Genomic DNA, 15,484 nt, shown 5'->3' with positions numbered 1-15,484 from the left:
CACATTTTTAATCTTATTTTGATGAAAGAGGTGACAACCAGTCATGCATAACTACACTCGCACCAATGAAATAGACTCTAAACTGCCCAATGATCTGTTATAACATTGAAGTTTTTCGTCAATCTAGAGGTGGTTCTGCCAGTGTGATTTTTCTGGGATCCACACTGTCCCACGGTAATTAAGATTAACCAGGGGACAGGTTGATAATTTTTATGACAGAGCGTCCCCTGATCTCCAGGGGATGAGTTGGGGCTGACTACCATGCATGGCAAAGCAACCCATTGTCTCTGCCTTTCCTGTGCGCGCACTAATGACAAAAACAGCTGCACCTCATCAGAATGTGGCACTGAATGGGTACTGTTCATTGAAATGTTGCCTATCCTTCCAAAAACCCGGGAGAAGAAAGCAGGAGACAATTTTTCTGAACAAGGTGTGTAGTATTACAGATACTGTAGTTTCATGTAACATTCCCCTTGTATCATATCTCATGAACACGAAGAAGGAAATACAGACAGAAACAATTCAGGATGTATATTTTCACAAAGCACAAAGAATTTTATTGAATAATTCAGGGAGTATGAACAATCACAAAAAAATGGCTTTGGTGCTAGAACATTGTCACAATATTGAAAATACATGTACATTATATAATAATAACCAACACACGTTTACTCGCTATTGCATTAAAATATAAACTGGATACTAGCAGACATGGTCTTTTCTTGACATATGCTATATTATATAAAACATCATATCAAACTAACATATAAATTACACAGGAATTTATTGTATGACCCATGAAAGTTAAACCTTTCACTGATATTTAAAAAATGAAGGTACTTTTCAATTTAATGATTATTTTCAAAATGTAGTATAACATCTTTCTTTCACTTGAATAAAAAATGGTCTCCAAACTCCCAATTCCTATCCCATCCCTTTTCTAATTTGACTTGGATCTCCGTAAGGACTGGAAATGGTATTATAAATACTTTGATACACACTAATATCATGATAGGTAGAACGATTTCTTAAAAAAAACAAAAACAAACATAACACAAATGTACTTGTTTTGGGAATGATTCTTTGTTGACACTTTTTTTGTGCAAAACTGGTAAAAATTGAAAACCTGGGTTATCGTTTTTCACCTAAGTTTGTCAGCAACATTACTATGACTATAAAAATCAAAAATTAATATATTTTGATCTGTAATACTACTAATAAAATTAATCATACATTAGTGAATTCTAGCTGGAAATTAATGTTGATATGGAATTGTACAAGAAACAATATTTTGAGGAATATTCAATCTGCCTTGTAAGTATTAATCATACCTAACTTAGGTACACCAACCTAAGCATCACAATAAAATAAGGTTTTAAACATGTGAGAGAATGAAAAAAGAAAAAAAGCCCTGAAGTGTAGCTTTGAGAGCCTATTGTGTTACAAATTTATTAAAGAAATGTCATCAGGGCTGAATCAGCCCATTGCCTTTCTTTTTCAAGGTTGACAGAGTAAGTAAATAATGAACCCAAGTTTTCTCTGGCTTATGCAATAGGGCCCTGGAAATGAGTTAAAAAAGTTTTAAACATTTTTCAGGAACTACCAAAATTTATACCTGAATTGGTCTCTGATGTTACAGACATAGTAAAATTTCATTAACCTGTGAATTCATTTGCCATTTCAGCAAATATTCATGATTCAACAAACAGAATAACAATGCCATCAACTAAAGGACAACAAATATGTCTGGAATAGTTGGGAAAAACCACACGATGGTCACATAAAATATATACATGGATAATACAACATACAGTAATAGACTTACTATACAAGTTTCTTATCATATATCTATACATATCAATAATAAAAAGATTGAATATACTCAAAATGTCTCCAAACACTGCATCAACAACCATATCAACTACAATAATCCTTTAGAAGCACTTCAAAAAAGAGTCAGTGTCAGACTTTATTGTGCATTTTAAATTATTAAAATTTCATGATTGATATACAAGGGCAATGTGACAAGTTTACCTCCCAGAAAAAAACATGGTTTGGGCAAAGACAGCACATATTGTATTTGAAAACCCATTGGAATCCACTGCAGTAAGATATGTTGTTTAATCAGAAATTATAATGATTATAAGTCCTAATGCACAATTTTGATTGGTTGAAAATTGTGTTGAATTTGATTTTTGGAATTGTGTTTGATTGAAACACTTTATGAAACAGTCCCATTTCAAGTCCCAAGCAAGATTTCAATAAAAACCTCCAACATTATTGTCAATAAGCATTATTAATACCAAGATGCAACCGTGTGTATGTGTCATGGTATGGTTGATTAAAGAATATTATAGCATACTGGTGAAATCAGTGTAGAAGACATTTTGAAGAATTCACAATTGATTAAACTATTAGATTGGAATAACTGTAATTCATTCTAACTGTCCGAGGATGCTTAATTGTTTAAGAACCTTGGTCTGACTTGTTTCTCTGATCTCACCAGCTAAGAACATCTCATCCACAACTGAGTATACCTTGTAAAAATTAAAGACTAAATCCAGCTCACAAACATTGTGGAAATATTCATTCAAGACCTGAAAAGTGGAAGACAGAACAATAGGTGAATACTGGATTAAACTCTCAAAATGATATAAAGAAATAAGATATTGGAATTGGCTGAGATTATATTAAAAAAACACAAGGGGAGAAAGCAAGAGCTTTTGCAATGTAGTAGAATAAATATGTGGTTACTATTGCGCATATAATTTTCATTATAAATAGAAATATCAAATCAAATGCATAAAAGCTTTGACAGTAAAAATCACAAAATTACACAAAAAAATACAACTAATGTTTTACAGTATCCATAAAATAGAAATAAAAATTTAAGGGAATTATAGCTTAAATAAAACTTTGTCACAATGTATTTATAATAAATTATTCAAATCTATTCATTTTCAAATAATTCAAATATTTCCCCTTTTGAAATATGAATACAATAACTTATCAAAAATAAATTGTCTTCCATAGCATATGCAACAGCAAAAAATACATTTATAACTTGCCACCCCTCCCACATACATACACACACAGGCACAAACCAGCATACCTCCACAAAGTTGTGTATAGCTTCTAGGTAGGCTAAGTTGTTGTCTCCTACATCTACACAGATACAAAAGTATAGACCGGCGTATCTCCTGTAGACAATCTTGAAGTTACGATACTGTAATGAGAAAAGCATTCATTAATTTCATTCATTGCAATTAATTGGGTCAAATCTTCTTGATCATGCAAAACATGGTAAAATGCATGGAATCAAAAGGTTGATAGATGGACCACGGAAACTCCAACTTCCCTGGGTGGACAAAATAATAGGCAGGGACCTGGGAACGATTTTTTCAGTGGGGGTGCTGAAATCTCTCCTCAGAGGTGGGGGGGGGCAGACACAATTGAGTTTAACATAATTACACACACACACATACCACACACACACACACATATATATATATATATATAAATATACATTGGCGAAGAAGCTCAAAAAGCATTGAAGCTAGAGACGTAGCCTGGATTTCTTCAACTTTTATTAGTACAAGCTTTCGGCCATTTAGTAGGGCCTTCTTCAGGTATCTGAAGATGTAAAAGACATAATGGCTTTACAATTACCATGCATATATTTGGATTAATTTACTAAATATAGGTATATCTTAAAAGAAAATGTTTTACATCGGTAATGTTTAATTAGGATTATCCAATAGCTGTTAAAATCAATTAAGTTTACGCAGATTTTTATTACAAACATTTTTTGAAAGTATGTAGACATATTGTGTTATGTGTGCTGTATAATACATATATCCAAAAATGTATAATAATACATATATCTCAAAATAATATATATCTCAAAAGAAGTTGTATTGGTAATGCTTAATTAAGATTATCCAAAAGCTATTAAAATAGATTAAGTTTGCACATATTTTTATTACAAATATTTTATGAAAGTATATAGACATATTGTGGTGTGTGTACTGTGTGTAAAATTTTTGATATTCTGATCTGAAACTCCACACTGAATGTAAAATGGTTTGAACAGATAAAGAAAACTCAGACGAACATAAGAATAAAGATTTGATCAAAATCAGACAAGAATCACAGTTATTGCATTTTAAAGATTAGCATTATTCCCCACTTGTTCTTTTGTATTTTATTATATAAAATTAGGTTTATTCAATATTTTCCTTTCAAGAACCAAAACAGTTGAATTGACAACTGATTTAGTCCATTAGATATTCTTTGCTGCAACTTATTTCATTATAAGGGAGACATATCATTCATTCTGGTATGAAAAAATGAAACAATTTTGATTCCACAAGGAACAGCTAGGATAGTGGGGATGTGACAGCATCAGCCCACCTATTAAATATTCATGACTACATGCATATCACCATTTTCATAAAATATTGCTAAACTTTAGAATTAAATAACTTAATCGTTATCAGATTTTGATAAAATTTATTTATTATGATAAAATGTATTTGATATAAATATTTTCAGCCCGGAGTACCCCCCCCCCCAAATCAAGCTGCGTATCTGAAAAAAACACGCGTGCGCGTGTTTAGAGTTAGACTTAGTATCTGGGCATTCTAAATACATTTTTTATGATAAAAATCAATAATGCGAGCGCGAAGCGCGAGCAGAAAACATTTGATATTCCGATCTGAAAGAGGGTGAATTTAAACACTATTTCAAGTAATGTGTCGGAAAATTATGAAGTGGGGGGGGGGTTCTACAAAACGTCATTCATTTTCATTACATTTCTGTCATTTATCATACCTACCACTAGATTTCCAGGAGGTGCGCTGCCTATATATATGGAAAATAACACACGCAGCACCCCCAAATTTGAATTCAAGTCAAGATTTATCATTTTTTCTGCTGTTTTTACTAGGCCTGGGAGTAAACATCGATTGATCGAATGGTTCGAATGGTTTGCCGCCGATCGCTAATCGATTAGCAAAATTTACACTATTCGAATGTTCGGCAGGTCCAGATTAGACACTTGAAATAACTCGAATACTCAAGTAATAGTAACAAAATGACAAGATAACAATTGTTTTTAAATACTTGATACCAGTTTTAAAACTGATATAACAGATGTAATTTGTCAAAAATGAACAATGATTGTATCACATTCACAGTTAAACACCAACCTGAAAGAGGTCCGAATATTTTAATCCGACCCGGCCTTGCCCTCGATACACAATGTATGTAGGTGTAGGCCATTTTAGGCCTATATAACTCTATCACTATGGTTGCATGTCTGTGTGCTTAAAACAGAAAGTACACACACAATAGCTGACTTCAGCCGATGTGTGATTGGACATTCGATGGCCAATGAAACTTTGGGGAGACAAAGAAGAAGCCATGTGAGTTCCCATAATGGAAAGGTAATGGGATCAAAGGTTGTGACTTCAGAAATAAATTGACCCCTCCCCATCTCTATGTGTGGGTATGAGAGAGAGAGAGAGCGAGAAAGATAGCAGTGGGAACCAGAATTCTTTTCATCTTTCAAAACAATGTAATCTCCATTAGCCCCGGCCCCTCCCTCACTCACACAATCAAAATAACATTCCAACACATGCCATCACCTAATTCAAGATGTCTACTAGTCTCCCAAAACAGACCCAGTTATAGGTTCAAATGATAAACAAGTGGAATGCCTCTGGCCGTCTCACCTGCATCACGCGATTCAATATAGCAGCAGTGCTGATTTTGAAAACTACTATAACTCGCACAAGATGTTCAGTGATACTTGGTTACTCTTATTTCCACGTTTTATGAACTAGACCAATACACTTATAGAGATATGATGGCAATTCAACAAATACCCCCAACGTGGCCAAAGTTCTTTGACCTTACATGACCTTTGACCTTGATCATGTGACCTGAAACTCGCACAGGATGTTCAGTGATACTTGATTACTATTATGTCCAAGTTTTATGAACTAGACCAACACACTTTCAAATTTATGGCTGTAATTCAACAAATACCCCAATTTGGCCAAAGTTCATTGACCCTAAATGACCTTTGACCTTGATCATGTGACCTGAAACTTGCACAGGATGTTCAGTAATACTTGATTACTATTATGTCCAAGTTTCATGAATCAGATCCATAAACTTTCAAAGTTATGATGGTAATTCAACAGATACCCCCAATTCGGCCAAAGTTCATTGACCCTAAATGACCTTTGACCTTGGTCATGTGACGTGAAACTCATGCAGGATGTTCAGTGATACTTGATTAACCTTATGTATAAGTTTCATGAACTAGGTCCATATATTTTCTAAGTTATGATGACATTTCAAAAACTTAACCTTAGGTTAAGATTTTGATGTTGATTCCCCCAACATGGTCTAAGTTCATTGACCCTAAATGACCTTTGACCTTGGTCATGTGACATGAAACTCAGGCAGGATGTTCAGTAATACTTGATTAACCTTATGGCCAAGTTTCATGAACTAGGTCCATATACTTTCTAAGTTATGCTGTCATTTCAAAAACTTAACCTCAGGTTAAGATTTGGTGTTGACGCCGCCGCCGTCGCCGCCGCCGCCGCCGTCGCCGCCGCCGTCGGAAAAGCGGCGCCTATAGTCTCACTCTGCTATGCAGGTGAGACAAAAATTGTAATTTTGAGAGGTACTTCAAATGAAAAATATTTTGCAAAATATTTTTAACATCGTGGGCAGTGCCACAGGTGTTGGTTGGGGCATGGCGTGGGCAATAGATGAAATTTTTCAATAAGTAAAAGGCAAGGCACCACATGCGTGTCTGTCTCAAAGAATACTTCATGAATGAGTTGTTTACAGAGACATAAATTGGACCCAAGACTGTAGGCTGATTCATTCATATGCAGGGGTGTTGCACTTGGAGGGATGCATAATACAAGCATTGATTTAGGAAAGATTTTTAATTGGAACAATAAAGTGAAACTTTTAATCTAATTTCATAGTTTCTTTTGAAATAGAAATTTAAAGAGAAGAGGGAATAAAAGGCTTACTTTCATTTATGAGGAACAGATAATACTTTCGGAGGTCTTCGTAAGTAGGTCAACTACTGGCTTAGAAGACGTGATTCCAGACGACGAACAATCAAATGATTCAATTGTTTTTTCAGGAAATAATTGAATGGTAAAATTGACATTCGCCCGAGGCCTAATTTTTACAATAAACCTTTTTTCAGGGTGAACTTCCACTTTAAATGATATAAGTATGTGACATTTGAGATTTTACAAAGTTTGTAGACCCCCTTCATATAATGGATAATTGATTACAGATACATGGAAAAAAATTAATAACTCTGGCTTTGAGGATACTAAAAATATATATTCATAGTTTCAACATAATTTGTTACCCTAAGCTCACAACCCATACATGTATATATGTCACAAGACAAGTAATAAATATGACTTATTTTTACAATTAAAAAAATTGAGAATTCTTTGATTTTTCAAACTGTTGTGAAATAACAAATTAAAAACAAAAATAAATGAATAAAAACAAACTCAAACACAACCCCCCCCCCTACGCCCTGGTACTATAGAGCTTCATCAGATTTTGTACAATACATGTACGAAAGAAACTCAATGCTAAAACCCTGGTTTCTCTGTGAATCCTCAATATGACCTTTCTTCATTAACCTCTTGATTACTGAATTCATTAATTCAATGAAAGTATTTGTACAGGCACCAAGTTCCATAGGAAAATTCTGAAAATAAAGATGTTAAGGGCCTTTTATAAGGGGCTCTAAATAATTTGACATTTTAAGCCCATAGTCTGTCTTTTATTTCAAACAGTAGCAGTGGTCCAATCTGACCTAGAATTAAAATTACACAATTACGTCTTGCTAAAAGCTTTTTATGCACGTGATTAAGGAATTGGTCTATGTATCATTATCAAGGAATATATTTTGCAAAAACCATAAAGGTTAAATATTCATTTGACTCACTTCTACGAAGTTAGTGTGTTTAGCATCTCGGACTGTTACCAGGGCATGGACTTCTTCAATCAACTTTTGCTTCTCTTCATCATCAAATGCCATGTACCATTTGGCAAGCCTAGTCTTACCAGCACGGTTCTGAATTAAGATGAATCGAATCTGAAACAGGAAAAAAGAGTCGCAACATATCTTGATCAAGTGTTCATCGAGGATGTGCGTCTTGTAGCTTGGTGAAGAACAAAACAGAACAAGATGGCGATGTAATCATCGCGACAAGTTTCCCTGTCTTTTCATAATCAATAGATCTATTTTCCTCGTTTTTTTTTCATGAATTCATTTAAAAATGAAATCAATATCATATAAATGTCGGAAATGAAGTTGTATCCCATTTACATGATTTAGGGCTAGATAGTTTTAGAAGAAGGAAAGTAGAAATCTCGAGGGCAAAAATTTCATTTTTTTTTGCGGTACACGCACATGCACGAATGGGACGCAATCCCTGGCTCCGTGGAGAGTAAGCGCACGTTTCTCGTTAGTGAATGATTTTTACTCTCTAGGAGCCTCCTGGCTAGTGGTGAGTGAGAGAGTTGGCAGTACTCAGGAGACGAAATGGCAATTATCCGGTCAGGAGTCCTAATGCCAAACGGGTATGGTCATGTATTGTATTACCGGACACTATCATGATTCCGGACGCGCATATTACAGCGTCCGAAAACAATTTCGTACCGTAAGCAGAGCTGCCAACCTTGTGCAAGCAAAAAAAGGAATCATTATGGCCAAAAAAAGGAATTTCCAACAAAAAAAAGGAATGTGTTAAAACGAACCTTAAAACCACACGCGACAAACATCCAATGCAAAAAGTATGTATGCAGTGAACAATTAAAAAAAAGTTAATCTCTAGGCCTAGTCTGGGCTAAGTAACGGAGTGTTACAAATTGGACCCTTAGTCTTGGGCCGTTTGATATAATCTACCAACTTTAATTAAGTCAGTAGCAGGGCTTGAATTAAAAATTGAGAGGGGCAAGGCCATTTTTAAATGGGCACTTTCAGCTTGGGGCAACCGGCAAAGTGGCCTTGAATGCCCCAAAATTTCAAGGGGTATCAAGGCCATTCTAAAGGGCATGAAGGCCACTTTTATTCTAGTCAAATGGGCACCTAGGCAAATTTTTCTAAAAATGACAAGTAGCTAGGCCTTTCATTTTGTAGTGCAACCTACTCCGGCACTTATCAAAGTGAAGATCTGTCGAGAAAAAATTCTTTCAGGGGCACCAAAATCAGTTCTGGTGAACATTTTTAGGGCTCCATTTTTCTGGGGCTTTCTTTCCACTTCTAAAATAATTAATTGTTTTATGTTGAGTTTCCTGACAAAACTACCAAATTGTAGACTAAGATAAATAAAAAAAAAAGTTGACATCAATTCAGACTTCTCTTCCCAAGTAACATTGTTTTTGCCAAACAGTACCCTTTAAAATTAAAGTGTCATAAAATGGAAGTGTACATGTAACATTCCACAAATATAGAAAAATTATTCATACACAAATCAATCTAATCTAAAATTCAAATAGATCTATAGATAAGATTAAGAAGTTGAAATCATTCCACAAAAGTCCCATCGTAAATCACTTCACGATGTGCACAGCTCAGCCTCAATCACACTGCACGCACACTCAATCATCCCCAGCAGTGACAGCACTATAGAGCAGACATCTAGGCCGCCAGAACCGGGGAACAAAATCTTCCCATTTCTGCTAAACTGAATGCTAAAGTGCCGACTTTTTTAATGAATTCCAAAGGCAGTAGGACATCTCTCTAGTTTAAATCATGTGAAACTATCAATAAATGTTGAATATCACCCAGAATTATTACTTCAGGGGACAATGAAGAGCTTTCCAGGTCTTTTCAAAGCCGAATTCATCGTATTTGTTTGATACGAGTTGATGAAAATTAACCAGACAGTACCGTTATCCAAAGGGAATTGATATTAATCAATTCAAGAAAATAGCCTCAAAATTTCATTTCTTTATCACTACAATTAATTTTAAAGTATATGAAAAATATCTTTTGATGATTCAATCTTTAATATATATGATGAGTATTTTTGTAAAATTTTGCAGATGGAATAATAATTTCCCTCAAACCTCCAAATCCCCTCCATTACAAATGGACTCTTCTCTTACTACATTTGGGGAATTACCCTACCCAATTCATCGTACTCCTCGCTCTGCGCTGCAAGAACAAACGTTGGCTCCACTCACCTGAAGAGTGTTGGCCCGTGCGTAAAGACAACGTATTAGCAGTAACGTTAGATCTAACATTCGGCGGAAATCTGATTTTCGGATCGTTTTTTTGTACATAAAACATCACTTTATAGGAAAGAAATTACATGCAAATTTAAGATAAAATATATAAAATTCAGAAATATCGTATCTTAGACCGCAGTTACTGTTATTTCCTTTCAAATGATGATCAAAACATAATCATCCTCGATCATTTCGTTTGTCATCGTAAGTTGCCATCTTGGATGACGTCATCATCCTTACAGACGTATTTACCATTCGCTATACATCGCGATTCGTACCATGCATGCCGCTCGCATATTCAACTAACGTATATGTACGTGCACGCTATCAAATTATTAAAGTGCGTTGGAAAACCGGCCGGCGGGCGATTACGCACGCGCAAGTACCAGGCTCATCTCGGGCTCAACACGCACTCCACATACATACAATTATGTACACACATTATCAAAATTGTCAAAAAACGTAATTTGAAAAGAAAAACCATAATGCCGTAATTTGAATGAAAAAACGTAATGATTACGGCAAAAACGTAATGGTTGGCAGCTCTGCGTAAGGCTTCCGCAGTTCAATTTCAGAGCAAACATAGAACAACATTGCAAAAACGAGGAAAAATCAAAATTTTATCTCTAAAATGACAGAAAATGCTTAAAATATCATATAACATAGCTTTGCATTAACAACTGATATATTTTCTGATGGAACTATGAGCCTGATTTGCCGATTTTCAATCTCGTCCGCTCCTTCGGTTAAATATTTAGGTGTGGTGTATTGTGGGTGATCATCGACGGCTAGTTCTCAAGGTACCGTGCGCGAGGTTTACCGTCATTAGAGCGACAGCGCATGGATAAACTTGATGAGCGTCACAATATGAACGAGCATGATATTGGAAAATGCCACGGAACATGCAGTTAAAAAGAAAAAAAAATAGTTAGAAAACACAAATTTATTACCAACATCTGCTCACATTCGATATAAAAAAAAGCAAACAAAAACTTAGAATTTACTCATGATATGCTATATAAAGAGAAAAGATCACACCAATTCTTTCTTACATCATTTAAATCAAAGAATATCTGTACCCGTCCGGCGCGCGTCCGGAATCATGATGTTATATGTCACGCACCAAAACAATTGTTTTTCGTGGCTGTGGAGCTGGAGGGGTACCGTAAGTAACGGTCTATTAACTGCACCTTTTTCTCGGCGGGATAGAAGCAAAAGTCGGGGGTGCGGTTTATCCACGGTGACGGGTCTGAGCCAGCCAGTCGTAACCCCTCCCGAACATGTAAGACGTCTGCCAGTTCACAATACATCGAATCGTCAAATACTTGCATCGGTGGATAAATATCATAAACCAATGTTTATGATATTTATCGACCGATGCAAGTATTTGACGATTTATAATATTTTCGGCCAATGCAAGTATTTTTAAAATCTAAGTTGGCGGCTATACACGCGTGTGGTATCTAGGTATCAATAACAAAGACTTCAAGATGGCGACCATAACAGACTGGGTAAGTGAACTCTCGTGCTCTTAAATTTCTTTAAATTTCACACTATTTATTGAGAAAAAAATTAATCAAAAATATCAAATTCGGGGGTAACCCAGGGAGCCCAGGGGCTTACCGTGTATTTGACCATACTCACGGGACTAGGGTGATTTTGGTCTAAATATTTCTCCAAATGAATTGTGAAAACAGAAAGTATACAATTACCACGATTATATGGATGAAGGTCTAACGAGTGGCAGTTTCCTGACATCTGGGCACAGACTGGAACCTCAAAAAAACGAAAAGTTCTCTCCTTCTACCGGTGGCCAGGGGGGGCAAGAGCCCAAAATTTCCCGGTCATATCATGGTATGAACAGGCGTAATGGTGTAATGAGCTTTTTGATACAAAAATCCAATTTTGTTATAGATTTTGACATGATATCCAGAAAATAATATATTTTACTCTTCTCTCTTTAGATTCCATTTTTGTGGTCTGTACGCCACTGTGAACATGATTCTTTGCGGCAGTAGCGTGAAGAGTAACCAAAAAAATGTGAGGGGCGCAGTATAACACATGTGCTAAAAAGCTGCTTTTTATAAGTCCCGAGCAAGCGAAGCGAGCGAGAAAAAATCACCTTTTCATGAGAATCTAACTTTGAGCTATTTTTTCACATTAAGTTCAGTAAATTAAATCATATACTACACTTTTCCTTTGATTTTCTTTCCTCCTGTTTTTGTTCTTGTCTGTAAAAATTTTTGGGGCCATGGCCCAACCCTTCCATACGCAGTACTGTGCGGTTGGGGTCTGGGGCGGAACCCCCAGAACTTCTTGATATCAAAGCCATTTAAACCTCGCAGATTGCCGCCATTTTAATCAAATCGCGGGCATATACAGAATGTAGCTTTTACACAACACATTTATTTAACCCAGTTGCGTGATGAACCAAATGTTTTGAGGGGCAAAACTTAGCAATGTGGGAAAAATTTATAAAAAGTCGCCAGTGTGCAAAGCGAGCTGGAAAAAAATTGCCCATTGAAATTAAATTATAATTATGTGATAGATTTTTCCATTATATTCAGCAAATAACACATTTCATTGGTTCCATTAATTTCATTATATGTTGTCTCCTATAATTTATTTTATTTCCTCTTGGGTGTGGAACCAAGACCCCCCCTCCGCGCCGGTATGCCAGTGGTTATTGAACGTGGATGAACGGGGGGCGTTATATGAAGGTTATAAATGAAGAGCCCTTACTACGTGGGGTCAGGAGCAAGACCCCGGAAGCTTATTTGCATAAAATTTAGCAAGCTTATAGCACAACGTTGTATCCAGTCCATCTTTCTTTCTTCTTTTCTTGTCCCTTTTCTTTGTTTTCCAATTTAGCTTTTGACTAATTACATTCTACCTTCGTTTCCCCCTATTGTTTGCCATTTTGTCATCTTTTAATTTATTTCCCACCGTGCTTTTGCATTACATAGGCGTATTTCAGAATGATTTGTTCTCAAATGTTCTTTCGTACATTTTCCCACTTTCCTTCCTTTTCCATTAAAAAAATGTTTTTTCTTCGTTTCTTTTCCCTTTTCCCTATACCTTTCCTTTTCTTTCTCCCTCCTTTTTTTCTTTTTCCCGTTTTTATTTTATTTTCGCGATTAAATCCACCAGGGGGGCAACTTGCCCCCCCCTGCCCCCCCCCCCCCCGCCTGTTACGCCACTGCCTTCTACCCCCGTCTCGATCGGCCATTTTTGTTAAAAATCGTAACAAAATGGCCGATCGAGACTGGGGTAGAAGGAGAGAACTTTTCGTTTTTTGAGGTTCCAGTCTTTGCCCAGATGTCAGGAAACTTACCGTCATCCATATAATCGTGGTAATTGTATACTTTCTGTTTTCACAATTCATTTGGAGAAATATTTAGACCATAAATCACCCTAGTCCCGTGAGTATGGTCAAATACACGGCAAGCCCCTGGGCTCCCTGGGTTAATTCGGGGGGGGGGGGGATATTGTTTTGGCCCATTTACTTTAGTTCGGGCTCAAAACGATTTATACAATCTGTGATTTAGATCTACTGTAACCGTGGGAAATCCTAGCCTCTACAGAGAGGAATGATCCCTCGGCTAGCCAGGCGGCTTCTAGCATGTCTAGAGAGTAAAAATCATTTACTAACGTAAGGTTACTCTCATACGAAGCCAGGCAGTCCTCCCCATTCATCTGCGTGTACCGCAAGAAACCCTGAAACTTTCGCCCCCGAGATTCCTACTTTCCTTCTAAAACAAGATCTAGCTCTAAATCATGTAAATGGGATAAAACTTCATTTCCGACATTTCTACGCTCTCGTTGTTATTTTTAAAACAAGAATTCATCAAAAAAATGAAAAAATATTGTGAAAAGACGGAAGAGACTTGCCCGATGTTTACGCCGCCATCTTGTTTCTTATTGTACTTAGAGCTAGATCTTTTTAGAACTTAGATTTAGAAGAAGGAAAGTAGAAATCTCGTGGGTGAAAGTTTCAGGTTTTGGCTTCCTAGCTTTGTGTGGGTCTATGAGATAGAAGGCCTGGCTTCGTATGAGAGTAACCTTACGTTAGTAAATGATTTTTACTCTCTAGAAGCCGCCTGGCTGAGTAAGCCTACATATAGTAGATGACTTTTACTCCCCAGATCCAGAAGCCTCCAGGCTAGGTAGGCTACACAAAATCGAACGTGTGGGGCCATTTAATAAAATCGGGGAAAATAAAGTTGGCAAATACTTCAACAGAGCAATCAAATTTGGACTAAAATTAATGTAAAAATAACTTTAACCGACATCAAACAAGAAACTATGTTTTGTAATGTCCAAAACTACCACAAAAGAAGACAATTACCATTATTCTTTCTGCTCTGTCAATCGGAGGGCGTCTCGGAATCAGTCCGGAAATGGAAAGGTGATTGATTACTTTGATATGGGGTACGGTACGGTTCTGTACCATGCGAAAATGATTTTTTTTTTTTAATAATCTACATTACTAGTGTCAATATTACTCCTTAGTTTGAGAATGACAAAATCGATACATTTAGTAGTTAAGCAGTCGAAGATACCTGCTATCATCAATCAAATATATAACTTTTAAATAGATGCCTATTTTGCATTGGAAGTTTTTAACCTCTAATATAATGGACTCTTCCTATCCAATTCCCAGCCTCCGAGTTCCCCCCCCCCCCCCACGGCCCCGGCCCCCTCCCCCTTTCTGGTGTACTACCGTGCGAGCCGGTGCGAGCACTAGCGAAGCCGGGAAGCTAGTTCAAGCGCTTGGCCCCGGCGCGGCCGGTGTACCGGCGGATCCTGCGCCTGGCAGATACTGTTCTAGGCACCAAATCCGCCGGCGGATATGGTTCTCCTCCGGCGGATTCAGTACCAAGAAAGGCCACTCTCTTCGGAAGATATCGTTCTTGCGATATCCTTCATTCACATACGTCACGTGGTACGAGAAAACTAGTCAAAAAGCGGTAGATTTCATCAATTAAAGCTTGCAGAAAAATATATTCATGATATCTCTATGTGATAGAAGTGAAGAAATAAAATGCGTAATCTGAAAGGGGAAAATAACCCATTTTCTTGTTACAACTCTACGGGAATTACACCACTTCTAACACTACATGACGTCACGGTCTCGGTGCGAGGCCGGTGAAAGCATATTTACAAGAAAGTATATTTTCGAAAC

The 15,484-nt window shown here is 36.6% G+C and overlaps 1 protein-coding gene across 1 annotated transcript; it reads right to left on the bottom strand.

The window, feature by feature from the left end:
• Positions 1 to 530: 530 nt before the first annotated feature.
• On the bottom strand, positions 531 to 15,153 carry LOC129265060 (AP-2 complex subunit sigma). Its single transcript, XM_054903044.2, has 4 exons — positions 14,648 to 15,153; positions 8,009 to 8,158; positions 3,113 to 3,226; positions 531 to 2,597 (listed from the first exon to the last, which is right to left on the bottom strand). Exons 1-4 carry the CDS (start codon positions 14,750 to 14,752, stop codon positions 2,436 to 2,438), a joined length of 531 nt encoding a protein of 176 aa, XP_054759019.2. The 5' UTR covers positions 14,753 to 15,153; the 3' UTR covers positions 531 to 2,435.
• Positions 15,154 to 15,484: the final 331 nt, after the last annotated feature.

This window comes from Lytechinus pictus, chromosome 7 (assembly GCF_037042905.1).
Source record: "Lytechinus pictus isolate F3 Inbred chromosome 7, Lp3.0, whole genome shotgun sequence".
Classification (NCBI taxonomy): domain Eukaryota; kingdom Metazoa; phylum Echinodermata; class Echinoidea; order Temnopleuroida; family Toxopneustidae; genus Lytechinus; species Lytechinus pictus.
The sequence above is the reverse complement of the archived record's forward strand: the minus strand, read 5'-3'. Positions and strand labels throughout refer to the sequence as shown.